This window comes from Microsporum canis, genomic scaffold, assembly GCF_000151145.1.
Source record: "Microsporum canis CBS 113480 supercont1.5 genomic scaffold, whole genome shotgun sequence".
In the NCBI taxonomy this organism is placed as follows: domain Eukaryota; kingdom Fungi; phylum Ascomycota; class Eurotiomycetes; order Onygenales; family Arthrodermataceae; genus Microsporum; species Microsporum canis.
Window position 1 is genome coordinate 23,743 of NW_003299165.1, and position 24,177 is coordinate 47,919.

At 46.5% G+C, this 24,177-nt stretch overlaps 11 protein-coding genes across 11 annotated transcripts in view; 4 read left to right on the plus strand and 7 right to left on the minus strand.

Annotated features, from left to right (window-relative positions):
- Window positions 1-43: 43 nt before the first annotated feature.
- MCYG_05073 (mitochondrial inner membrane protease subunit 1) lies at window positions 44-671 on the minus strand (the record flags this gene model as incomplete). The annotated part of the gene is made up of 2 exons (XM_002845158.1): window positions 44-223; window positions 312-671. The coding sequence occupies 2 exons, from the start codon at window positions 669-671 to the stop codon at window positions 44-46; spliced, it is 540 nt and encodes a 179-aa protein (XP_002845204.1).
- A 960-nt stretch (window positions 672-1,631) lies between these two features.
- MCYG_05074 (glyoxylase 2) lies at window positions 1,632-3,499 on the minus strand (the record flags this gene model as incomplete). The annotated part of the gene is made up of 10 exons (XM_002845159.1): window positions 1,632-1,668; window positions 1,862-1,903; window positions 2,045-2,124; window positions 2,221-2,247; window positions 2,548-2,639; window positions 2,727-2,937; window positions 3,046-3,079; window positions 3,146-3,217; window positions 3,282-3,422; window positions 3,471-3,499. 10 exons carry the CDS (start codon window positions 3,497-3,499, stop codon window positions 1,632-1,634), a joined length of 765 nt encoding a protein of 254 aa, XP_002845205.1.
- Window positions 3,500-3,947: 448 nt separating this feature from the next.
- Window positions 3,948-5,404, minus strand: MCYG_05075 (conserved hypothetical protein; the record flags this gene model as incomplete). Its single annotated transcript, XM_002845160.1, has 4 exons — window positions 3,948-4,461; window positions 4,523-5,026; window positions 5,079-5,218; window positions 5,288-5,404. The coding sequence occupies 4 exons, from the start codon at window positions 5,402-5,404 to the stop codon at window positions 3,948-3,950; spliced, it is 1,275 nt and encodes a 424-aa protein (XP_002845206.1).
- Window positions 5,405-5,848: 444 nt separating this feature from the next.
- Window positions 5,849-6,907, minus strand: MCYG_05076 (conserved hypothetical protein; the record flags this gene model as incomplete). Its single annotated transcript, XM_002845161.1, has 1 exon — window positions 5,849-6,907. One exon carries the CDS (start codon window positions 6,905-6,907, stop codon window positions 5,849-5,851), a length of 1,059 nt encoding a protein of 352 aa, XP_002845207.1.
- A 3,546-nt stretch (window positions 6,908-10,453) lies between these two features.
- On the minus strand, window positions 10,454-10,988 carry MCYG_05077 (uncharacterized protein; the record flags this gene model as incomplete). The annotated part of the gene is made up of 2 exons (XM_002845162.1): window positions 10,454-10,683; window positions 10,718-10,988. The coding sequence occupies 2 exons, from the start codon at window positions 10,986-10,988 to the stop codon at window positions 10,454-10,456; spliced, it is 501 nt and encodes a 166-aa protein (XP_002845208.1).
- Window positions 10,989-14,698: 3,710 nt separating this feature from the next.
- On the plus strand, window positions 14,699-16,486 carry MCYG_05078 (NAD kinase/ATP NAD kinase; the record flags this gene model as incomplete). The annotated part of the gene is made up of 4 exons (XM_002845163.1): window positions 14,699-14,800; window positions 14,957-15,890; window positions 15,951-16,227; window positions 16,297-16,486. The coding sequence occupies 4 exons, from the start codon at window positions 14,765-14,767 to the stop codon at window positions 16,484-16,486; spliced, it is 1,437 nt and encodes a 478-aa protein (XP_002845209.1).
- A 501-nt stretch (window positions 16,487-16,987) lies between these two features.
- MCYG_05079 (transport protein particle subunit trs31) lies at window positions 16,988-17,841 on the plus strand (the record flags this gene model as incomplete). The annotated part of the gene is made up of 2 exons (XM_002845164.1): window positions 16,988-17,277; window positions 17,349-17,841. The coding sequence occupies 2 exons, from the start codon at window positions 16,988-16,990 to the stop codon at window positions 17,839-17,841; spliced, it is 783 nt and encodes a 260-aa protein (XP_002845210.1).
- A 456-nt stretch (window positions 17,842-18,297) lies between these two features.
- MCYG_05080 (microfibril-associated protein) lies at window positions 18,298-19,779 on the minus strand (the record flags this gene model as incomplete). The annotated part of the gene is made up of 1 exon (XM_002845165.1): window positions 18,298-19,779. One exon carries the CDS (start codon window positions 19,777-19,779, stop codon window positions 18,298-18,300), a length of 1,482 nt encoding a protein of 493 aa, XP_002845211.1.
- Window positions 19,780-20,827: 1,048 nt separating this feature from the next.
- On the plus strand, window positions 20,828-22,067 carry MCYG_05081 (extracellular cell wall glucanase Crf1/allergen Asp F9; the record flags this gene model as incomplete). Its single annotated transcript, XM_002845166.1, has 2 exons — window positions 20,828-21,706; window positions 21,776-22,067. The coding sequence occupies 2 exons, from the start codon at window positions 20,892-20,894 to the stop codon at window positions 22,053-22,055; spliced, it is 1,095 nt and encodes a 364-aa protein (XP_002845212.1).
- A 678-nt stretch (window positions 22,068-22,745) lies between these two features.
- Window positions 22,746-23,188, plus strand: MCYG_05082 (conserved hypothetical protein; the record flags this gene model as incomplete). Its single annotated transcript, XM_002845167.1, has 3 exons — window positions 22,746-22,988; window positions 23,053-23,107; window positions 23,139-23,188. The coding sequence occupies 3 exons, from the start codon at window positions 22,746-22,748 to the stop codon at window positions 23,186-23,188; spliced, it is 348 nt and encodes a 115-aa protein (XP_002845213.1).
- Window positions 23,189-23,886: 698 nt separating this feature from the next.
- MCYG_05083 (conserved hypothetical protein) overlaps window positions 23,887-24,177 on the minus strand; it is a gene marked incomplete at both ends in the record, with an annotated part of 3,670 nt that continues 3,379 nt past the window's right edge. The window contains one exon of the mRNA XM_002845168.1: window positions 23,887-24,137. Coding sequence (XP_002845214.1) covers window positions 23,887-24,137 — 251 coding nt within the window. The remainder of the gene's footprint in view (window positions 24,138-24,177) is intronic.

The window sequence follows — 24,177 nt, forward strand, 5'->3', positions numbered from 1 at the left end:
TGATATAGGTACTCCATAGACACATATATTCCAAATCCCATTTCTAATGTTCGCCCACCGTAACTGGTTTCAGTGGGTTTTCAAATCTTTCGTAGTTGAATGGATACCAGAACCTCCCCAAGGCCTTGCCTAGGATGAGGCCCATCGGCACTGGCCCATAGTCCTTGGAGTCAATGGACCACGGCGCATCGTCGCCGCTTACCCAAACATGGGCTTCAGGAACCTATCAATTACATTCGTTAGAATAGAAGTTCGGCAGGACACCATCCGAAAATTCCATGGTTATCAAGAACAAAGGCCTTCCAACACACCTGTATCATTTGTGCATCCTTCTCTACAGCAGTTTCTCCGTTCAATGGAGGGTCCTTCAGCACATAATCACCGGGCAACCCAACAACTCGCTTTGCAACTTCGGAGTGGAAATCATGCGGCTTCTTGTAGACAATTATATCACCAAACCCGATGTCACGACCGTTTTTGTAGTGTTTCGAAATCAGTAACCAGTCTCCCTGGAAGTGGATAGTAGGGTACATGGACGGGCCATCCGAGGCCTTGAGCTCGTAGAAGTGCTCATTGAAAATCTTGAACCAACAGAACGTGCCTGCAAGATGGAAGGTATATATAAACGCGCGCTTCTGACAGCTCAGAGCACCGAACACGCGGCCAGTCATTCAAACGTCTTTTGCCAGCGTCTTCGCATCTTTCAAATCTTCAATGTCTGATATCAAATGTTTTTGATCGTCAAACCGAGATGGAAGAATGATTATGTAAGTAATCGGTAAATATATTATCCGTTACACTAACGTGCTACTGTGGGTATATATTTATCCGTTCCGTCCCTCTTCAGCGCTTTTTTTTTTTTTTTTTTTTTTGAACTTTTCACACAAACAACGCCTTGAAAGAAGATGCTGATATCTCGTTACAACCCTCGATGGCTAGACAAACTAGCATGTTATTTATGATGAAGACCCAGCAGACAAGGAGATACACCTTGATTTTGCTCCATCCGGACAACTGACCACAATAATGCTACTCTCTCAAGACTTAGATTATCATATTGCCTCTTCCATATAATAACTACCATATCCGCCCCAGCTCCTCGCTTCTTCTAAATGCTAGAACTTGCCGTTTTCAATTTCCCAGGACGAGCAGGTGTGGACACTGAAGCAAAATTATCCTGATGGGTCTAAGCCACCAGTCTTCTAAACGTGTGCTAGACCTACCCCGGCAGCCGGTCTTAACTTCTAACACCTATTTAATTATGGGATATGAGAAGATAAGTGGCTATGTGGGAGACATGCCAATTTGAGCTATATTCTTGAACACATTCAAAGGCACGCCTTACACCCCTTGCCGACCCTAATAACTGAAAGCATAGTGATACCTCCAGCTGAATGAATTTTCAACCTTATTTATTTCAGTGTACTATATATCCTTCCTCCGTAGTACTTGTAAGATGCTTAGACAGCGCCAACCCAAGCAAACCGCACCGGTAGGACAAGGGAATGGTCTTCCGGTTTCCCTGTAGTACTGGATTACTACCCCTTGTTCGTTGCTAGTTCTTTCAGCTACGGGATAGAACAGGTCATCTGTTACGATAAAGTTTAGATATATATATTTGTACAGATCGGTCAATCAAGGCAATCTACAAAGATGGCGTGCCTGACACTTTATATTGTTGATGTTGTATCCGTTAGCCTACCCGTCAAAGTAGGACGACGTTAAACAAGGCTGTTTTCAGCCCTCCTTTTCCCTATCACAATTTTTCGAGCGAGAACCCCCACAGCCGTATTGATAGAGTATGTTTTCCGAACAATGATATCACATACTTTGTTGTATGTAATAACGATTGCCTCCTCACTTTTCACAGTAATCAACGGCACTTGAACCGGTAATTTCGGGACTGGATGCTCTGAGGTTAGGCAAATATACAGACGGGGCTAGAAAGGAAGCAGCCGAGTATCTCAGGCACGTTGGTAGATGAATTCTGGTAAGGCTATGCTGAGTACACATATGGAATCCGCTGGCCCATGTAACACCCTACATCTTATTCTTCATCTCTCTCAAACGGTTCATGACCTCCACCGGCTCTGAAGCACCTACCGCCTTGTGGATTTCGGGGTCCTGTGTTTAATCAAAGTTATATATCAGTTATATGCGCATGTATTTACTTGGGGTATGGTTAATAAAGGTTGGTTATGGGGGTAGCTATATCCTTACCGTGACTCGCATAAAGACGTTATGAAGCTTATGGGATAAGAGTTAGTATTTGCATATATGAAAAAGCTCCAACCAATTGGCAAGCTTCGCTAAAAGCGCGCAACACAAGGAAGAAGTTCGGGTAAGGTACCTTCTCGTCACCGATTGTAAATTTCCCTTGAGTCTGCTGATTATTATTGGCATATTCCTCAAGCTTCTTGACAGCATCCGACTGGGAGACCGCGGAGCAAAATTTCACATTCGACTTGGTATATTCATGCCCAGGCTGTCATAAAAAAGGTCAGTTACACACTGCGAAACGTACCAGAGGGAGGTCATGCGACTCACGTATACTTTTGTATCATCTGGAAGAGAAGCAAGGACCTCATTAAGTGCCTTGTGCATTTCCGTTGCATTACCCTCAAAAAATCTCCCGCATCCTGTATCATACGGACGTATCAACTGTTAGATAGAACTAGAATCCTCGTTGCTGGTTCGCATGGAAAAAGGAGGTTTGGGCAACGTACCGCCAATAAATAATGTGTCACCGGTAAATACGACGCGCTCATCCCCGTCTTCAGCAAAGTAGCAAATGCTGTCTTGGGTATGACAAGGGGTATGCAAAGCGGTGACAGTGATCCGCTCTCCAATCTTGAATTTTTCGCTGTGCCCGGGAGTTTGGGTGACATGGGCACAGTCTTTCCCGCCAATCACCGGAAGTTTGCCAAATTGTTTGAGCTAGAAAGACATCAAGACAATTCTGGTCAGTGGATCATCCACAGGTGCTACATCGGAGGGTTATTGCAGATGTGAAAGTTGACCGTGTCACGCAAATAGGGAACATACAATCCCTTCGTTCCCGCCAGCATGATCATGGTGGCTATTTTAATGGTCAGCTTCGGATGGCTGCTTCCGCATAAAGTGCAAATAAAAACGACAAGCTTACTGGTGAGTATTGATGATTGCCTTTAGGTTGATTTTTCCATCGTGTATGCGGGATGTAAGCACCGGAATGACCCTGCACAAGTGTTAGAAAGCTGCAGTTCCCTATCCGTAATCAACTAATATCCGGACCAACTGACTCAGGCGGATGTGCCGGATCTACCACCATGGCATCCTTAGTTGCATCGTCTGATATCAGATATGCATAGTTGTTACCGGTACCGGTCCCTGTATGTGAGATTGTGAGATAGTCTGGGAACGGACAGCGCAATGCTTGGTATCTATAACAGTCTCGCAGGTGGGAGTTAGAACCATGGAAGGTTGGTTACTCACACATGGGAATAGATTCGATATGCATCTTGCGTTTGGTTACTGATGATATCAACCGGCGACAGAGGAAGGCTTTTCTCACGTTCATGAGAGATGATGATAGAAGATGATGTCGATGAGGGGATGTCGGAGTAAGTTACAATCTTTTTGAAGGCGGTCGTGTAGAGTGCTTACTCAGAACTTCTTCAGCCCATGGAATGTAACTATTATTACATCCTTGCTACCTCTATATCTAAAGAGCCCTGGGCAAATATCAAATACGCAGCAAGTGATAGGTGGTTCTCGCCCCTAGCCACAGGTCTTACTAATAGTGAAAACGCTAAAAAACATCTTCAGCCAACGAACTTCAAGCTTGTTCGTCGCATACATCGGACCATCCGATGTTTGGCCCAAATCCTTATTTCCGTTCTCCGTACGACAGAACAGCAAGTGATTACTATATAAAATGCACAATCATGCTGTGGTATCCACGGTGTTCAGACAGTGCCTATCGGCTTGTATGTTATCTGTTGTCCAAAATCCCACCCGTAGTCCCGTAGCACTGCTATGTCCGAATCTGGATCAGTTGAGGTGTCTGGAACGGCTGACGGCTTCAAGCGATCGATTTTCATCTTCTCTGATGCGGGAGTGATTTGGTGACGCAGCAGATCGTGTATCTGCTTAGCCCAATACCCTGCAGTTGTCCCTGGTGCACTGCAGGATGCTTCAATGTGTGACAAGACGAGGTATCGATAACATATTCCAGCCCACACTTGCGCGGTAAGAATATGCTCTAGCCACGAGAAGACATCATCCACGTACGAATCATCGTCTGGGCCTCTAAAGATTTGTCTCTTCCCATTATTAGAGCATCTTGTATCAGCAGAAACTATTATGGAAGCCATTTCCTCAACCAATGCAGTGACGAGTGGCGGGTGAGATTGGCATAACCTTCTCAATACCTCATCCCAGGCGTTGAATGAAGGTGGAAACTCATCCCCTTCTTCGTACCTTTAGGAAGGGAAAAAAATCAATACAATGCGCTCAACAAACGATTGGTGGTATTACTTACCCTTTTACACACGATACGAGAATGCCAGTGTCTGAATCTAATAACATTTCTGCCAGTAGAGCGCCAGCCTCATTTTCTCGGCGGCATAGGGCAATGAGTTGCCGTATGCTGTTCTCCTCTATCTCTAGTCCTTGTTTTGTCTTAATGCTTGCCCGACTACCTTTCTCAGGTTTATTTATCTGGTCGGCAAGGGGTTTCAGCGTCTTCCGCACAACGCCTAGCAGATCCAATACACCTGCCTCTTCTATGTTTTCTCTGGCTGCATCCGGGGAAGGTTTATATAGGTAGCTATGATCATCCTCGATCTTAGCCCAGTAAAATTCCCATAGCCATTCCATAGATCTCTGGGCGGCATCTCTCAGAACCACAAGTGACGGCAAATCCCTGTGAGTAGCTTCATGGCGTAACTCCACAAACGAAGCTGGTATGCCGACAGCCATTGCCTTTTGATACATAGATTGTTTTCGACCATGAAGCTTCGAGTCAACTAACCCGGTTACAAACCTGATAAGCATCGTCAGTATAAAACAGAATACCCACGTAGTATGGAACTAACCGGCAGAAAGCCAAGGAGTAGGCAGCTCGGATAGAAAAGATAGAGTTCTTCTCCGGATCATCGTGTAATATTGCGTCTGTCAATAGTGCGGTGGCTTCAATGGCGTGTGGCAGATTCCCTCTGACTTTCCATACCCAGACCTAGGACGACTATCAGTGTATGGGAATAGAATAATATTTTTTCTTAGCATAGGACATGTCGCGTCTCACCAACGAACAAGCCTTAGCCCGGCAATCTTCCCCGTCGGCTGTCTTGAGATAGAATTGATCTCGAACTGAAACAAGTTGGGAGAAATCCTTCCACGGCGTTACTCTGGGTCTTGCCATGTCATAATATTTTCTGTCGTTTGATACTATATGTAAGACAGCAAAAATTAATATGTAGAATGGGTATATCCGACGCCTAAATGACAAAAACACCACCTCTCAAACTCCCCTTTGCACGAGTTCGCCGAAAATACAGGGGAAAAAAAAAAAGAACATCGCGAACATATTTTGATAAAATAAAGTTTAGCTCGAGCTTTAGTTTGCAGGTGGACCAATGAAAAATAAAGAAAATATATTACTAATCCTATTTAGGGCTACAGTTTAAATTTGCAAATATCAACTTCTTTCGATTGACAACACTTTGCGATGTTTAGAATGGGAACAGTTGGAGACCAAGAATAGTAGTATTAATAGGGAGTTAAGTGTCTATCTACCTAAAAAAAAGGGCAAAAGAACCTAAGCGAACCTTCCAGCCAGTCTGGTTGAGTTTAACAGGTTTGGGTCTCAGTAAGAGGCATAATCATTTTGGTACGATCCAGGAAACGCAACAAAACTGTTAAGCATGACTGCCGGCGCTGCCGTCCAGTTTATGTGGGCATTATATGAAGTGTCCTCATCCACCGGGAACAAGTGACCATCACCCGAGGTGTTCAAACCACCTGCGTTATTCAATTCGTTATGTTTTGAGGTCGTGTCAGTGCTTTTGGCTGGTTGTCCAGCCTGCTCTTCGTCGTCATCACCGTCTGCATCCATATCACTGCAATTCAAGGTTGATGGGTCGAGGGTTTCTTCCAACTTTAGACCTTTGCGCATAATAGGATGTGGGTACAAGATTGGGTCGACGGAGCTGGATAATGATTCGTCCCAGTAAGTGGATAGTGGTTCGTCATAAAGCCCAACACCGACTAGATCCTCTTCGTCCCGGACGCTCTCGCATGAAGAAGTCGATGAAGTTGGAGGTGGCGGTGTTTTTGGTTCTGGAAACTGCTGGTTGGACGGCATGTCCGGTGTCGAGAAGGCAGTATTGCTTTCCATGGCTGGTAGCGAAAGGTGGGCGTGTGACAAAGGTGTGGCGTCGTATGTGGATGAGGTCATGTCTATGTCTTGTTGCTGAGCATAGATCATGGACATTGTAGAAGATAGGTCATAATAGCCGTCCTGGGACATTTGGTATTGACCGTAGGCTGGTAATGCTTGGTCCATGGATGAGTACAGGTAATCTGAGGGGGTGGACTGCTCCGACGTGTATTGTGTCTGTTGGTATTTTGGGAGATATGAGGCCGTGGATGTCGTTGTAGCAGCCGGCTGATAGGTGGTCTGTTGATAAGGGAAGGGGGTATTTGAATAAATGTATGCTGAGCTTGGCAGGCCAGCAGCACTTATCAAGGCGCTCCGGGGAAGCTCATATTCTGGAGAGTGTTGGGCCATGCTAGCCAGACGAGAGCTAGACTCAGCACTGATTGCTCGAGCAGTAGATTGAAGGGCCTTTCTCGAGGTGATGATATCCTGATCAATCGTGCCCGAGTGAGGGTATTCAATACCAAGATAGCCGTGCTGGAACATCCTTTTCTTCGTCGTGTTGTTTAAAGAGTTGTTGTAGGTGAGCTATGGTATCGTAGACGAGGGTGAGAGACGGAAATGCGTTTCCATATGAAGAAGGGAAGCAATGCTCTCTCTCTTATGACGAAGGAGAAATGAGAAGAAAAAAAAAGCCGCGTTCAAGTAGCCCTTGCTCACCAGAAAAAGAAAAAAAGGGAGCAAGCAGCGACAAGAAGGACAGGGACCATTGTTATGTGTGGAGAGACAGTCTTTGTTTAAAGGGTATGAAAAGAAATAAAAATTAAGGCAGAACCGCCAGCCCACTCTTGATATGATGTTCCCCTGGGCAATATAACAGCTTTGCCGGAATACCAAGCGTTTAGACTGGCTGCTAGTAAGCATGTATAGAGTTCCTCTGAACGGGTTGAAGAGAGGTTGGTTGATTTCACATAGAAGATCTCATATAGCCTGGCTGGCCCTGTGGAGATCGGGCGGTAATATAAACTCGTGAAAAAAAAAAAAAAATAAATATACAATAAATATGGAGAAAACGACATCATCGACAAGAGGGAACTTGCAAAAAAAAAAAGAGAAGAGGAACAGACGGAGTCTCAGGCCCATCCGTTCGGGCATTGAATAAAAAATTATGGTTTTTTTTATTTTTCTTATTGAAAAAAGAAAGATAAAAAAAAATGTGTCATGCAGTGTGGCAGGACGACCCATGGCTCCAGCAGCCGCCATGCACCCGGGCCTGGTTTGTGTTTGACCAGGCGACGGGGGATCCTTGATAGTTCAGGGTTGCTGGGAAGGCAGCTCAAGAGACAGAGGAAGAGAGAAAAAAGAAAGAAGAAAAAAAGAAACCGCGGAGATAATCAAGAGAGACAGACAAGAGACGAAAAGCAATGTGTGAATCGGTAACAATCCCCAAAGAGACAAAAAGACGGCCACCGAACCGCCCGCCATCCACGGCCGTGACGTGATGCGCGCGCCGTATTTTAATCTCTCGGAGACGCCAACATCCAGTGCTTGGATCCAGATCGCGAGAAGTGCGTGGGTCAAGGTTTCTGGTCCTCCTTCGATGGTGGGAAGAGTGAGCCAGGCAGGGCAGCCAGCATCGGCTAAGGGGGGGGGAGAAGGAGATAATAGGATTACATTCGATGGCTGGAAAGCCGTCTCTCCTTGGTCTCATCACATCCTGTTGACACTTTTTTTTTTCTCTTTGGGCCATAGAGTGTCTTACATTAGTGGTATCACACAGGAATGAAGAGCGCTGGGCCGAAGCAGAAACGAAGACGATGGACAGGCTCTTGTTTCAGGGATCAAATCATGGCGGATGGTTTAATGGGCTGACTGGCTTGTCTCTCCCAAGGGCGATGGATGGAGCGTGAATGGACGGACCAAGGTGCATCCCGGTTCCCAGGCGATGGGGAACAAACATCGCACGTCCGTATCGAATGCCAAAGCGTTTAAAAATATATTCAAACTGTTGGCTTACACACTATCAGGCAATATGGGGTACCTGGCTGGCCTTCTCTGCCTCTTTCTGCCTTTCCATGGGCACTGCGATGCATGCAAGTTTAGTCTACATAGTACAGCCTGCAAGCAGTTCAGCCAACAGGCGTCGGATCGCTCATCGCTGGGCTATTGGCTTTCCCCTACGCCACGCTCGTCAAGCTACCTCATGAAGAGGGTAAATAGAGCGAACCTTGCGGCCTGGCTGCATGCCGTTCCCTCTCGTGTTACGTACTAGAGCGCCGATTTTATCGCCATTTGGTACTCCGTATGGAGTTGCGGAGTTATTCGTCCTGTCAGATGCGGCAGGGAAGAGAAGCAACTCCAACATCCTCACTACATAGTATATATTACTGATGTGTATACGGGAGTATACATATATAACGGAGAAACATGCCACGACCCACAGGCTACGATACTCCGTATATACCGTAGTGCGCACATGAGAAAGGCAAAGAGAAGGCAGGCAGCATGAAACAACAAGGCAGAGGCGGAACAGAAGTGGAACAACGATCTCGGATACTAATTATGTCTTCTACGGGGCAACGATGACAAGGAATCATTACAATATCAACCAAGCAAAAGGAAAAAAACCCTAAGCGCCCACCAGCACGCTCAGATCACCCCTTAAAAGTGTTTAAGAATTGGTACTCCGTCTGTATGTACCGAGAGATAGATCTCAAATAATACCAAGTCGAACTGATGCACAGCGGCACGCACCAGCACTGCGGGACTCTCGCCGAAGCGAAGGGTCGCAATCATAATCCAGATACGGATGGCTCTTATTAATAGTTGCACCGACTGCGTCGCACATGGAGAATAGAGATGCAGATTACATCACGGAAGAGAAAGTATCAAGAGTTATCGACAGGTCGCCCAGGCTACGACATTCTTTTTTTTCTCTCATCATGCACTGGAGTCTGTGTTGAAGGAATGGGGCCGGGCCAGCGGGTCAAAGGAATGAATGAATGTGATATGCAAGCCGGGCACTCACAGGGCATCCAAGCAGCGGCAGTAGCAGCAACTCTCGAACTGGAAAACCCCGATGGAGCCGTCCGCTAATATCCTACATCCTCTTTGTATATTATTACCTTAAATGATATATACATGGACACGGTGTGCCCGCGCGAGACCCTGGTATCCAGAGAAGATGATGCCTGTCCTTCTCGAAGCAGCGAGGATGGGGCTGAGAAGAGAAGATAGCGTCGAATACGGAGCATTCTAAAAGTACGCCGTATGGGGCCACATGAAAAGATACTTTCTGCTAGCTGGTGGCATCGATCTGCTGGCGCCAATATCAGGTGCTGGGATAAGGGGAGGCATATATATACATATAGTACGTACTATGTACATCGTCCTATATAGGGGGCGAAACTCGTCACAAGCACGTAATATATACGTGGTATTTTTGCCCTCTTGGCTGTCGTGTTGGGTTTCAGTACACGGTATTACCAAGACGGATGACTAACGACATAAGATACGCTGCCCCGGTTGCCGCTTTGGGCGATGCTGGCCGTTCTTCTTCCTTTTTCTTTTCCCCCCCTCGCATGCACGCATGAACAAGAAGCAACCAGCTACAGCAGATGGAGAAGAATACGACCCAGGGCCCCCCGCCTGGTGATGTTATACCATGTCCATACTTCAGCCCTGGCGAGGCAGCCAGGATTAGCCAGGGACGTCGACTAGGATGAACATGGGGTATATACATAAGAATATGTCCGGAGCAAGCAGGTTCATATATATACGCCGTATATATCTACTTCATATGTATATATATATGCTGGAGTATATACAGATACACCTAAGTAACTCCGTATCTTGAACCGTTTCATCCGCGCGTCCTCTTTCCTTACTAGCCACTGGACAGGAAGAAAATTGCCGAGGAGATCGAGGAATTAAGTCTCGCCTTCTGCTCACCCAATTTATGGAATGGGAATACGGGTGTCCTGAACTGAGTTGCTGGGTTGACAAATGTGGACAAGTTACCGCTTGTGTGGCAAGCTCGGGTGCCTCCATCCGACTCAAAAGGAGCCGCCCCCAAGTGCCAATGATCGCTTTTTACGAATAGAAGCACTGGAAACATGGGCTTGACTGAAAAAACAGAGTTGAAAAAGGCCCGCAGGTTCCTTTTGGGAAGGGTTCCACGCGCATGGCTGGTCTCCATCCTTTGCTTTTGCCTTTTATTTTTTGTTCTTCCTTTCTTACTCTCCTCCTACTTATGATATAGCTTGTTATCTTTCCCTCTGTCCACCACTGGCGGCGCTGCATCAACGTTATGCAACTATATTCTTACACTCTGACTAGCCTAGTCGATTACGGAGCCCAGCGGATTGTTGACATACCATCGCGGGCTCTTCTTCCTTGCCCTGCTTACGCATTCCGTCTCCTTTGTGCACATCCCCTGGAAAATGGCCGGCCGCTTTCTACTTCCAAATACAGTAATGCTTGAAGGCATCACCAGCGTCAAAACATACCAATCTGGCTCGCTAATCTCGGTTTCAACCAAAACGGCGGCCTGGGGATACGCAAACCACCTGTTCCCTTCAGAGTCTCCTTTTTCTCGCTTTTCTTTTTCACTCTGCTCTTCCACCATTCTGTGACTACTAATTCACACCGTGCGCACTACAGGGAAGATCACATAGATATTCCCATCATGTCTACCCATATTTCCGTTTTATCTATCTCCGTCACGCGGCCGGTACAGTTTTCTCTCTTTACCTCCACATCGAAGTGTAAAACGTAAATCGAAAAACGTTTCGCTTGTCATCCCTATGGCCCACTGCATAGAATCCACCTGTGCTTTTCTCCCCTTTCCGTTCCATGGATCATATCATGAGCCTGCACGTTTTGCTTTTTTTCCCTCCCCTTTTTTGCAACTTGGATCCTCAAAAGCTGGCTGCCCAGCCACCCTGAGTATGTGTACATTCTCATGCTTCAAGCATATACGCTAATTTTAGTCGTCAATTTGCCATGCCCATAGCCGCTTCCTGGGATTAATTCGGTTCTTCCTAGTAACTTGGCGGGGAATTTGAGCCTTCGTACATGGTACATGTACATATATGTATAAGCATGCTAGATGTATATATGTACATGTAACTTGCCATCCGAGGGGGTTCTTATTCCTGGACTGGCATTAGCCAATCTAAATTTAACTTGCCTACCGAAGCATGGCAACTCTGGTTTCTTGTTGGACAGTCCTTCGCTCCCCTCGTGTATAATATATGTCTTCCCTTGTGTGTTCCGCCTGGGTCTGGATAGTCTGCAGGGGCTTTGTTGTTTCTGCGCCCTTTCGCGAGAAGAAAGGCGAGTTTAGGGGTCTTTGTGAGCGAGCGAGCGACATTTCAATCCCAACTTAGCCTTTGATATACACTTCTATCGCGAGGGTGATATCACAGGCTACTTTGCGATAAGGGATTTGTGACTCACTGGCTTCCCTCTCCCCCTCCAGCTGCAGATGGAACTATATGCCTGGAAGGGCAACATGCAGGCTGCTTTGCTTTCTTTTGTTTTCTTATTTTCTTATGACTATACATATGCCGTATGCTCCGTATAGTGTTCTGTATAACCCGTGCATGGTGTGTCTGTAATGCAATCAGATGATAATTATCCCCCTTGCCATTCAATCTTGCTTCTGGGGTGGCGAAACTAGCTCCGTGGAAGAAAGAGAGTTGAAGACACCAATCATATGCTTGTCATCCCAACCAAGAGTGTATAATCCATTAATTATGTGAATACGTTAGCTCTTCACCTTTTAGCCCCGTTCTGGCGTTTCCATCCGAGAACCTCCCGACTTTTGGGCTCGACACGTTCAACGGGAAAAGGCCATACCCCTTGTTTCCCTCCCAATCCAGGACATGGATAGGACGGCTACCCTGGTAGGTGAAATCGAACTTTTGTGCAGAGGAGTTAACAAAGCCTTTTGATTGGTTTCGATGGGGCTGCTGGTGACTTTATATATACCTGTTATTGCTTGTCCTGAGAGGAACTCTCAGGTTCACACCGAAGATCTCACTCCTTCGCCCATCTTAGTCGAGTGTTATGCCCGCTTTTGCCCAGGTCCCGCGGTCGTTTCATCACCAGAGACTCTCATTCTGCTCTAATATCCCATATCCTTTCAGGATGAGCCCTGTCCCTTTCCTCACGGCGGAGATAACCCCGGACACATCCAGCACCATTGCTTGCACCCAACACCAACTGCACCCTTTAACACGCACACCAGGATTTCCGTGACAAACAGCTTGGAGCACACTGATGCCACACAAGGCCACATCTGATACTCGAAAGTTTAAAACCCCACGGACCGTGAGATCTTAAGTTGTAGCTTTGTCTTTTTTTCGCTTTTTTATTCACCGCATTTTTTTCCCTCCCTTGTTCCCCTTTGAACTTCGTCTATTGAAGGCGGATCAGAAACCAACGGCCACTTCACAGCTGACTATCTTTCCTTTCCCCTTCTTTCCTTTTTCCTTTTCTGACTCTCGCTTCGATCGGTGTTAGTCTTCTTCGCCTCTCTGTTACCAGTGTAACTTCTCCAACACGTTGGGCACCTTGGAAATCATCTGGCAATGCTCTGTTTCCCCCCTCGATCCCTGCTCGCTCTCACCAGTTAATTTTTTGCGATGAAACCTACATAGTATACATATTTCCCACGGGGTCTCCACAGTCATTTCACGGCTTGAACGCTGTTGACACACCAACCCCGCTAGCCGCCCAGCTCAGCTGGGTTTGACTGGGCTTTTTTTTTCGGTTTTCGATGCATGTAAGTATATACATACACATATAAAATACATAAAGTAACGTCGTGTCCTTGTGTGAATCCTCGTCGATCAGAGTCGTCTGGCCCGGGAGGTTTTTGGATGTTGATGGCAGCGGGCTAGCTGGAGAAGGGCGATACCAGATTAATTCATAATCCACAACCAGGGCCCAAGGGGAAAAGCATCATGTGCAACCCGACCTAGCTGATGGATCTCTTCAAGAAAAACAAAAACAAAAACATCATTTTAATATAATATGTCCTCTCGGAGAAGGCAGAGGTTCAATTATCACATTAAACTTCGATGCAGTCACCATGTACATTGAGTAAGGGACTTTGGACCCAATGTTACTCGACATGCTTGTGCGGGCAAGTATTCTGGTCGGATCGTCCTATTTCTCCCGCTTTCCTTCTTTCTTTTGTGCTCTTTACTTTTTCTTTTTCCTAGGCCAAAAGAAATCGAGAAGGAAAAATAAAATAAACACGGGCCCGCCAGTCTGCAATATTTATTCGTCATAATGCTTGCTTTCTTCCCATCGAAACCGTTGCACCTATGTGGATGCCTTGATGGAGCATGACGCTTCTGAGGCCGCGTATATGTGACGGAGATGATATTGATACCACGTACGGAGTATATTTGACATCGAGTCTGGCAGCCCAGTTTAATATAATTTCATGCTGCCACGGGGAAACTATTCAGTTCAACATCTCGCTTGGAGGAGGCACATGTCTGGCTGATCTATTCTGCCCAGATAGGATGGATGGACAAACAGGCATAAGAGACTAAGGGTTGACCAGACACGGGTACTCGTTTTGAATCTGGGGTTGCATCCGGTATCGCGTAGTCTTGTCGTGCTGACGAGGATTGAAGATCTCGGATGGAAACCGGAGCAACAGACTAGCTATCTATCTGTCCTGCCTTTTTTTTTTTTTTGCGTCTTTTTGCTCTTGAATTTTATCTCGTGTCATGATATCCATGGAAGGATTATGCATATTCGGATGATGCATATTCGCAGAATTCAGCTGTGTCTAAGCAACTGAACTAGACAACTGCTGCAACGCTGGACAGGGCTTTTTTCGATAGATGAGGCTGTGCTGTGGTTTTTGTCCAACACCTGCAAACGTCGTAGATTCCACAGCAGGCCGACAAGGCCCGGAGTGGCACAGGGCTACCCTGCTCTTTCAGCGGGTATATTATCTATCATAAACTCCATCATGAATATCGCCTTTTACGTGTTGCTGCTTGTGAAGATGAACGTGAAGCTGGCCTATGTTGAGCATATAGACTCACAGGTTTTGGCGGACATTTCTGTTTCTTTTCTCTCGATCAGGGGTTTTCTTTAGTATTCCATTGGAGTTGATACCGGTAAATCCTTGGAGAATTTGCAGTGTTATCGAATATAACCGAGTTGCTTGTTTTACATAGATTCAAATTGATGTTTTTTGTATGTCATGAAAATAAAGCCGAGGCTAAAAACCTTCTTTGAACATCTTCGAAGTGTTTTATGCTGTCATAGCAAGAGCAAGCTCGAAAAATAAACTAGTTCCCTCCAAGAGCTCAAGATGCAAGCAGTACAATCGCCCTGCTTTAGATAGTCTTACGAACGCCGCGGAATCTCATGGAGGATCATGCCGAGATTCGACATCACCTGGAGGTACGTACTACCTTCTATGCAGAGACCTAGAGGCCACTAAAAAAAGGAGCTGCATCTGCTCATCGGCTTCTTGCCTGCTGCTCTACAGAACTTGACCTATCCTGTTGGACACAACCTTTTTCATACGATGCTAACAGCTGAGGAATCTCCTCACAGGTAGTATTCGAGGCCGACAGTGGCCATCGTCGAAAATCCTCGTTTGTCTCTCCTGATACCCCGCGCCTTGCTCGTCGACATGAGACACAGACATCAGACCAAGCGGCTTGTTTCGTGCATTCTCTGCTGGGACAGCCTCGAGGGGTACAGCTAGACCATATCGATGAGCATGGCAAGGCTGTCACTCCGCCTGTTGGCCAACAGCCCGGAGACGGTGGCAAAAGCCCTTCTGGACCGTCACGGCTTCTGACAAAGAGAGAGCTCTCTGATATGGCGTGGAACGTGCGTGCGTTGTCAAAGAAACTGGGCAGTTTGAAGCTGAAACTCAACGTCCATAGCATATTCATCTTGACGAAGCCGCAGGACCAGAGTTTGGCTCGATTGACGAAGGAGGTTACGGGCTGGCTCCTCGGGCCTGACCAGAGAATACCATTTACAGTCTACGTGGAGAAGAGGCTGGAGAATGATAAGCAATTTGACGCACAAAGCATATACACTCAGGAGCCGTCCGCGAAGCAGAGACTGAAGTATTGGGATAACTGTCTCATCGAGGATCATCACCATCTTGTCGATTTCGTTATCACACTTGGTGGCGATGGGACCGTCTTGTACGCGAGCTGGCTCTTCCAACGTGTAGTGCCGCCAGTCCTATCCTTCTCTCTGGGATCCCTAGGCTTTTTGACGAAATTCGATTTTGATGACTACAAGGAAACCCTGCAACGGGCCTTTACTGAAGGAGTCACTGTCAGCTTACGGCTACGGTTTGAATGTACTGTAATGCGGAGCAGGCAGAGATCATCCGGCCAACCTCAGATAGAAAGGGATCTGGCTGAAGAGCTGATCGGTGAAGAGTCAGATGATAATGTTACCCATTCTCCGGATAAGATGTTTCAAATTCTGAATGAGATTGTTGTTGACCGTGGACCGAATCCAAGTATGTAACTTTTATTTTTCATCTGGTTTGATATATAGGCTAATGGGTATTGGTTTCTAGCAATGTCGTCCCTTGAGATATTCGGAGACGATGAACACTTTACATCCGTTCAGGCCGATGGAATCTGCGTTGCTACTCCCACGGGCTCTACAGCATATAACCTTGCCGCTGGCGGCTCTTTATCTCATCCCGAAAATCCCGTTATTCTTCTTACAGCAATTTGTGCTCATACTCTCAATTTCCGCCCAATTATACTTCCAGATACTATAGTACTCCGTATAGGGGTTCCATATGGCGCCCGGACGAGTTCATGGGCGAGTTTTGATGGCCGTGAAAGGTATATTCTTGCTTCCTCTATTTTACCTAAAACCCCCATCTGTGCCTATTCTGACTTCTGGTTCCGTAGAATTGAGCTACATCCCGGAGATTATGTTACAATATCTGCATCCAGGTTCCCATTTGCCAATGTGATACCCTCTGGCCATCGCAGCTATGAATGGATACAAAACATTTCTCGCACGTTGAACTGGAATAGCAGGTATAGGCAACAGAAGCCGTACGAAAGTAAGTACCTTGACCAGGTTCACGCTCCTTAGCATTGGTTAAGGCCTGGTTCTAAATGGCCCCGGGATATTATAACCCAGTTGCACCAAAGTATTATTTTACCAATATTTCCCTCTGGTTATAGGAGACTTGATAATTTGATGTAAATAGTAGCCATAAATAAGTCTTTGAGAGGCTTTTATTGGACTGTCCAGTTTCTATGAATAATCGTTTAAGAAGGCTGGATGTTACTATCTCTATAATAGTCGTAAATAAGAAATAAATGTGGTCAAACATCTGATGCTTAGAGATCTTGGCGACGTTGGAGCCGCAGCGCAACTTTGTCCACAACCAAATCCTCTAGCAATAACAGCCAATTGACGAAATAATATATCCCGACTCATAACCACCATCTGCCCCTCCTCCAACACCCCAGCTTCCGAGATATATGACACCTATAGCACGACTAATTAATCACCCTAAGCTACCTGCGCATATAGTGGGAGCCGGCCATCCCCATCATCATACACAACTCCATCACCGAATCAGCTACGATGAGCGCGCCTCCTAAGGTTCATGCGCACGCTTCTTCAGCGAGTGCGATTGCTAATGTCAGCCTGAGCGGACAAGGAGGCCAGCCGGCAACTCCACGTTCGCCGCAACCGTCACAGAGCCAGCCATCAACCGGACTACGAGTCCCCTCCAATCGTAAGACCATATATGACCGAAATTTGAATCGTACGCGAAATGCAGAGCTTAGCAAGGCGAGCTTCGGTTATCTCTTTTCTGAAATGGTGATATATGCCCAGAGACGAGTTACTGGAATTCAAGATCTCGAGAGACGGTAAATTTACTGCCCAGCAGACAATCTCATGTGATGAAAGTAGTATCCCTTTCCTGACAATAGACCGCCAGGTTAAATGAACAAGGTTACCCCCTTGGACTGCGTCTGCTAGACCTTCTCCTTTACCGATCCTTAACTGGTTCATCGACAACGAGCACCCTTACCTCTCAGTCCTCCTCAAGCAACCAACCTGTTAGACCTCTCCGTATCCTCCCACTCCTCCAGTTGATTCATGGGCCCCTATGGAAGCTCTTATTCTCACGACCAGCAGATGCTCTTGAGCATTCTGTTTCTCCAGCTACGCCTAATGAATACATGATTACTGACAACGACCCGCTCACAAACACTTATATATCCGTCCCGAAGGAAATGAACATGTTGAACTGTGCGGCTTTTGTAGCCGGTATTATTGAGGGTGTATGTGATGGGTGCGGCTTTGAAGCCTCTGTGACCGCTCACAACCAAGGAAATGATATGTGGCCGAGCCGGACAGTCTTTTTGGTGAAATTTGGAGACTCCGTTATGGAAAGAGAAAAGACTTTGGAGCGAGCCGGAATTAAATGAATCCACCCAACTGCTGATCCAAAGGGATTCCATATCAGCCACTTTATTGAAACGGGGTCTCTTTCCGTACATGCATTTTTGGGACATTTTTACGTGTGCATTGTGTTTGAGAAGCGCGGCGTTTACGGCTAGGGAGTTCACCTTTAGAAGGGCAATAATCAACCAGGGGGCGGAGCTATTCAAATATACGGGGAGAGTTCATATTTCAATATACTCCAAATATATCGGCTTATATGTCGGGATATCAGCTTAATGATGGACAATGTCGAATATTTGCCTGAAGTTGAGAAAGGAAGCGGTTGATACCGGATGTCAATGCCAAATGATTGCCCATTTTGAGGCGTTCCATGAAGACATGCTAAAAGTACATTTAAACCCCAATATATACACCCAAGCCCCCGGAAAATGCAAGGATTATATCATCGCTATACAAGAACTGAGTAAATAAGATGTAGATTATGACACTGTGTCTACCTTACGCCTCTTATCTCGATCGTGATAAGGCGAAGGGCTTCGCTTCCTTCGACTTCTATCATCGTCATCATCACGATACCGGTGTCTTCGTGGAGGAGACCTTGACCGTGACCTCGAATAGTCTCGTCTACGGCGCGGGGAACGAGAACGAGGGTGAGGATGGCGGCGTTCCCTCACTGCACTTGCATTTGCCCCCGATGGCCCCGATGACCTCCGAGAATCTCTCTCATGACTATCAGGCAGGAATCTTTCGTCCTTGATACCGAATCGAGCGGCACTGCTTGCCGGCGCGTTTGATCGATAATAGCTTTCCACCCCCCATTTACCTGTATCCTCGGACTTTAAGTCACGATACTTTGTCCGGCCTTTGCGTCCAATCTTGGTTGCATCCCTGACTTGCAGGTATTCGGGCAAAGCTTCACGGTTCTTAACCTCGTCCACGTAATGGCTACCCATAAGATCTCTTCCAGTAAGACCATGCTTCTCCGAGTCAGGCTGGAAGAAGGCACCTTTGTGAAAGTATCTTTGCATAAATCCAGCCTTTCCCTTGCCAGATTCTCGCTCCTCCTTTTGCTTGTCAAGGAATTCGCGATCCTCGCGCTCGCGTTCCTCAGCAGTCAGGTTACGTCGGCGCTCAATCTCCTCTCGTTCCTTTTCTGCAGCCTCGATGGCTTCGCGTTCGCGTTTAACTCGTCTGAGCTCACGGAGTTTCCATGCAGCTAGTTCAGCAGCCGGGTCGACGCCGTCTGTATCGTCGATATGATTTTCATCAACTCCTGCTCCTGTATCGTCAACATCATCGTCCCACGTCTTTCTACCAGCGATCCGAGCGGCTGCGTCCTTCTCTAGTTGATCTCGAATTAGTAAGTCCGCTTTATCCTTTCGCCGTTTAAGGGCTTCAGCCTCTGCTTCGGGGTCAAGGGCAGATGAAGCTGTCGCAATATGGCCACTGGTGCTTGAAGCTGCTGTGCCTTTACGCTCGCCTTTCTTTATAAATGTTGGGCGAAGTAGCAGTCTCTTTGGACCCTCATCCTCTGAGCTAGATTCTTCTTCCTCCGACTCCTCTTCTGACCCTGACCCTTCCTCCGACTCCTCTTCTTCTTCTTTAGACTTCTCTGATTCCTCCTTTTTTATTGCCCCTGCATTGGTGCGCAGCTTATCGGGAGAAGTTTGCGTAGTACGTTTGGAAGGGATCTCTTCAGCGTCCTCTTCTTCTGTTACAAACCCTTCTTCGTCTTCCGTCTCCTCCTCCAATTTAACCTGACGAACTCTAGAAGTTATATGCTTGGGACTTGGAGGATGTTGTGTTTGATGCGCCTGACCAGTATCCTGCTCGTCGTCCTCTTCCTCTTCGGATGATTCGACTTCATCTGCAATTGGCTTGCCTGGTCGATATCGTTTCGCTGGTTGTATGCGCTTCGCGGCTGTGCCACGACCGAAACTTGGGAATGATGGGGGAGCCATGCTTGTCTACGGATGCATATGTTAGTTATATAGCAGTAAACATGGTAGCGGGCAAGGGAAAGTAGCTTCTCGAGCTCTGAAATATCTTTCTCTCTTGTGCCTTTTTTTCTCCGTTGATAAATGTTGAAGCTTGGACCTCCTATCGATAATCAACATGATTAGTCATACTGAAAACGGAATATCTATGATACGTAACCGGCTTAGTCATGATGTTTATACACGTGATATATATATATTTTAAGTTCTGGATCTCCTTTTGATTTGCATGCGATAAAAGTGTGATTGAGTGTTTATACGGGTGGTAGAAAGCCTCTTTTCTTCTTTGGCCACCCGACGGGGGCGCCAAGTGGAGCTTACGCTACAAGTTGCCCGAGGCGTCCTTTGGCAGCCTGAGGCAATTGGCTTCAACCGAGATTTGCCAGTCCTTCGCCTGTTTGATGAGGCAGCCGGCAAGGGGGAGATGGAGGACCGGGAAGGCGAGCCAGGCATTCAGGATGATCTATGCAGGTGGGTCTCAGGTTATATAAAAAATTGTGATGAGGTGGACAACTTCTGCATTCTTCAGAGAGTCCTCAGCTCGATTGCTCCATTCCCAAGCATCAGTCATGCAGTCGATCTCAGGGGCCTCCGCAGAAAATAGGGCCTGTCCCCTTTTTTTGTCTCCAATAATAGTTCCTCTTTTGTTCCTGGAATATCAACCATTCATGGGGGTGAGCTAAGCTGCAGAAGGCTTAGTGGTCAGGTCCCAGTTGCAGACTACTGCGAAGTGGAACCTTCAGAGACCAACCAGCATCGCCCAGTAGAGTACTGTTTCATGGTCCGAAAGCCCCCGTCATATAATAATGACGGGAAGGGGGTGCAATCGAAATTCAATCGTTCGACGAATTTCTTCTCTCACTCATCATCACCACCGCCAACTGTTATCAGTCTCCCCCCTCTGAGGGGTGTGGCCTATTGTCTCTCATTCACATTCATTTGGTCGCACTGACTTATGATAGCTTCCTCTCTTTAAAAAAAAAAAAGGAGACATCCACAGCGAATTTACAGACCGTTTTTTTTTCATTCTTTGAGCACGTTTCTGCCATTATAACGTCGCATTACGTCCCACAACGATGGCTCCTCAACGTATTTCCCTCCTTTCATCGCTAGGGTATCTGTCCTGCCTTCTATCGCCGGTTGTCGCCCAGACGTTCTCGTTCTGCAACCCGTTGCTGGTTGACGGCTGCCCTAATGCCCCGGCTTTGGGACAGAACTTCACCACTAATTTCACCGATCCACTGAACACCAAAATCTGGAATGCTACCAATGGAGTTGTTGATATCACTCGCACTGGCGCCAATTTTACAATCAGGAGAGAACTCGACTCGCCAACCCTTCAAACGTTCTTCTATATCTTCTTCGGCACCGTCGAAGTCCATCTGAAGGCTGCGACTGGAAAAGGTGTGGTTAGCAGTGTAGTCATCCAATCAGAAGCATTGGATGAAATTGATTGGGAGTGGGTTGGCTCAGAGACAACCCGAGTTCAAACCAACTATTTCGGCAAGGGAAACACCACCTCCTATGACCGCGGTAAGAATTTCGACGTTGATGGACCTATGGATACATTCCATAACTATACTGTCAACTGGACGCCAGAAAAAATCGAATGGTATATCGATACCGTACTTGTCCGAACTCTACTGTACGAAGAAGCCCTTGGTGGAAAGAACTTTCCCCAAACTCCGTCAACCGTTCGCCTGGGTATCTGGCCGGGTGGAGACCCGCACAACCAGAAAGGTGTTATTGAATGGGCTGGCGGTGAAATCGACTATGATAATACCCCGTATACCATGAGTGTTAAACAGTTGAAGGTTGTTGATGCTCATAGTGGGAAAGAATATCAATATTCCGACAAGTCTGGTGACTGGCAAAGCATCAAAGTAATAGAGTAAGTTGCCGGTGTCTTCCGTTTACCCATCGATGAGTGTGTATGATCAAAACTAACGGCTCCCTACAGGGGTGTTTCTGATATCACAAACGAGATCAACAAGCCCCCACCAAAGTCTCTTGCACAAAGATGGCGAGAACTATCATCTGGGGCTAAGATCGCTATATTTGCCTCCATTGGCGGAGCTGTCATTCTGGGTATGGGAATTATAGCATTCTGCTGTGTCAAGCAACGCCGAGCTGGACGACGCGAGTTCTCCATGGAAAACAGCAAATTCATTGAGGATCAGAACAACGTCATGGCCATGAGGACTCAGTGGAGCCATAAGTATAAGCCAGTCGGTAGTTGATAAACCATGTCCCTCTCTTCTCGTCGCCAGCTCTCGTTGGCACTCTCGATCCCATGTTCTTTTGGCTGGCCCAATGCTCTTAACTGTCATTGACCTACACGGTCTTCGTGCCGTTTGTGTGGACATTCCACTCTTGACATGCCATGGCTCGCCTTTCACTAGTATTGCGCCTGTTTTTTCTCATATATTCCTTGATCCTGTTTTTGCAGAGAGCCCCCCGATCGAGTTATTGTTCCATGCCCCGTTCCTTTGGCGTCGTAAGGTGAATATGTTATTTTATTACTTCTTTTCTGAGTAGAGTTATGAAAGCAAGATGCTTGCATAATGGGGGGGCCTGTGTATAGCAAATAAATTCTTTAATACCATTTCAAAGAGTTTCAACTGGCTCTGTGTCGAGATACTTTCTGGCTGATGTTCCCTTTCTGGCAACGTTTCAGCCTCATCCGGGCCCGGCGTAAAGATGATCCAGCCCCGCAACGCCTAAGCTTAGTCATCAACGCGTCACGCGTTTTCCTGGTAAATGAGCTTTTTGGGGAGTTTTTCTTTGATGGGATATCAAACCACGTCCGTAAACTACGGCAGAACTAATACTGGGATAATAATACCTTGTCGAGAGATACAGATCAAAAAGCCCCTCTAGATCAGCCGGTTTGCACAGGACTGGATAAATTGCCTATTCATAACAGCACAATGTCTCTCGTCACGCCCCGCATCCTACCTGAATATCTTCAACAATTTTATTCCTCAGGGCCAACAAGTGGTCGAATGCCGAGTGCGGTCCGGATTCTTGGAAGAGTATCTTCGCTACGTGGAGAGTACGCGACTATTACTTGCGGTGATCATGGAGATATCACACTGCTGTTGAACAGAGATTCACACTTACAGATGGATAGAATGGTGGACGTGGTTGGAAAGGTTGTGGAAGTCGAAGGGGTAAGTGTTTCCGGAGTACGTCTGCGAGTTATTTAGATATTGACATTACGGTTATGGCGTGTAGAATCTCGGGATCAGAGTGTTTGGAGCCACTGATTGTGGCAGCCCGCATGAAGTTGGTTAGTTTTATCTTGTCTTCCTCATTCCCAGGAAGCAATGCTGATAAAGAATTTCAATACGATAGACTACAAAATTTATGAGCAACTTGTGGATAGCACCCATAGATTCAAAACTATTTTTTATGATTCCGGGTGAGATCACTAGGTGTACATTTTTCTTACTTTATAGGAGATAGACGTATGAATCTAAGTGTGTAGACTCTGTGACAGGGGATGAAATACAAGTCCAACCCAATCAATCATACAAGAGTTCAGTTCACCTGGAAAGTAAATTTCCTGATATTAATTTATGAATCAAAAATAAACGTAAATATCGCACCCCCGCGCTAATTCATAAAGAGACCTGAGGGTATATTACCTTTCATTTAATTTACTTTACAGTAATATATCTGAAGAAAAAGATTGACTTTTGGTAAATTGATATTTATCGATTGGCAGCTAAATTATGCTATGGAGCACATAATGCGCCTCACTGATTGCAAATACAGTTGCCACACAACTCACTTCTCAAGATATGCATCGCTAGTAACATGAGTCATTAGTAAACTACAAGGTATCATCATAAACATAAGAGGGGCTGAGCAAAGCAGGGAACCTGGAAGGATAAAATCCAAGCAGATCGACCTTTCAAAACAAAAAGGGGCCCGACTGGAACGGTGCCATCCAAATGTGACCGGGCTATTGATGTTATCCTTTAATGTAGAACGAAGAAAAAACAAGACGCAACAATGGAGTTGTGATCGGGAAGTATTATGTATAAACTTCAGTTAGGTAGCCATTTATGGGCCTCTAGTTGTATTCCGGATCTCTTGCATCATCGCGGAAAAGACGGCTGGGTCAAGGCCTTCCATACTATCATTTCCCCGAGGAGAGGGGTTAGTGGTGTCTTTCGACCATAAGTTCATCAGCTGCGGATCGACAAGTGATGCGGAGTCAAAAATGTCAGACTCTGGAAGGGCGGAAATATCGTTGATTTCGCTCTCAAGGAAAGATTTAAAAGGCGAGATGGCTGGCACACTGCGAGCGCGCCCTTGAGTCTCGGGTTGTTGCTACCTGGTTTCGTCTTATTC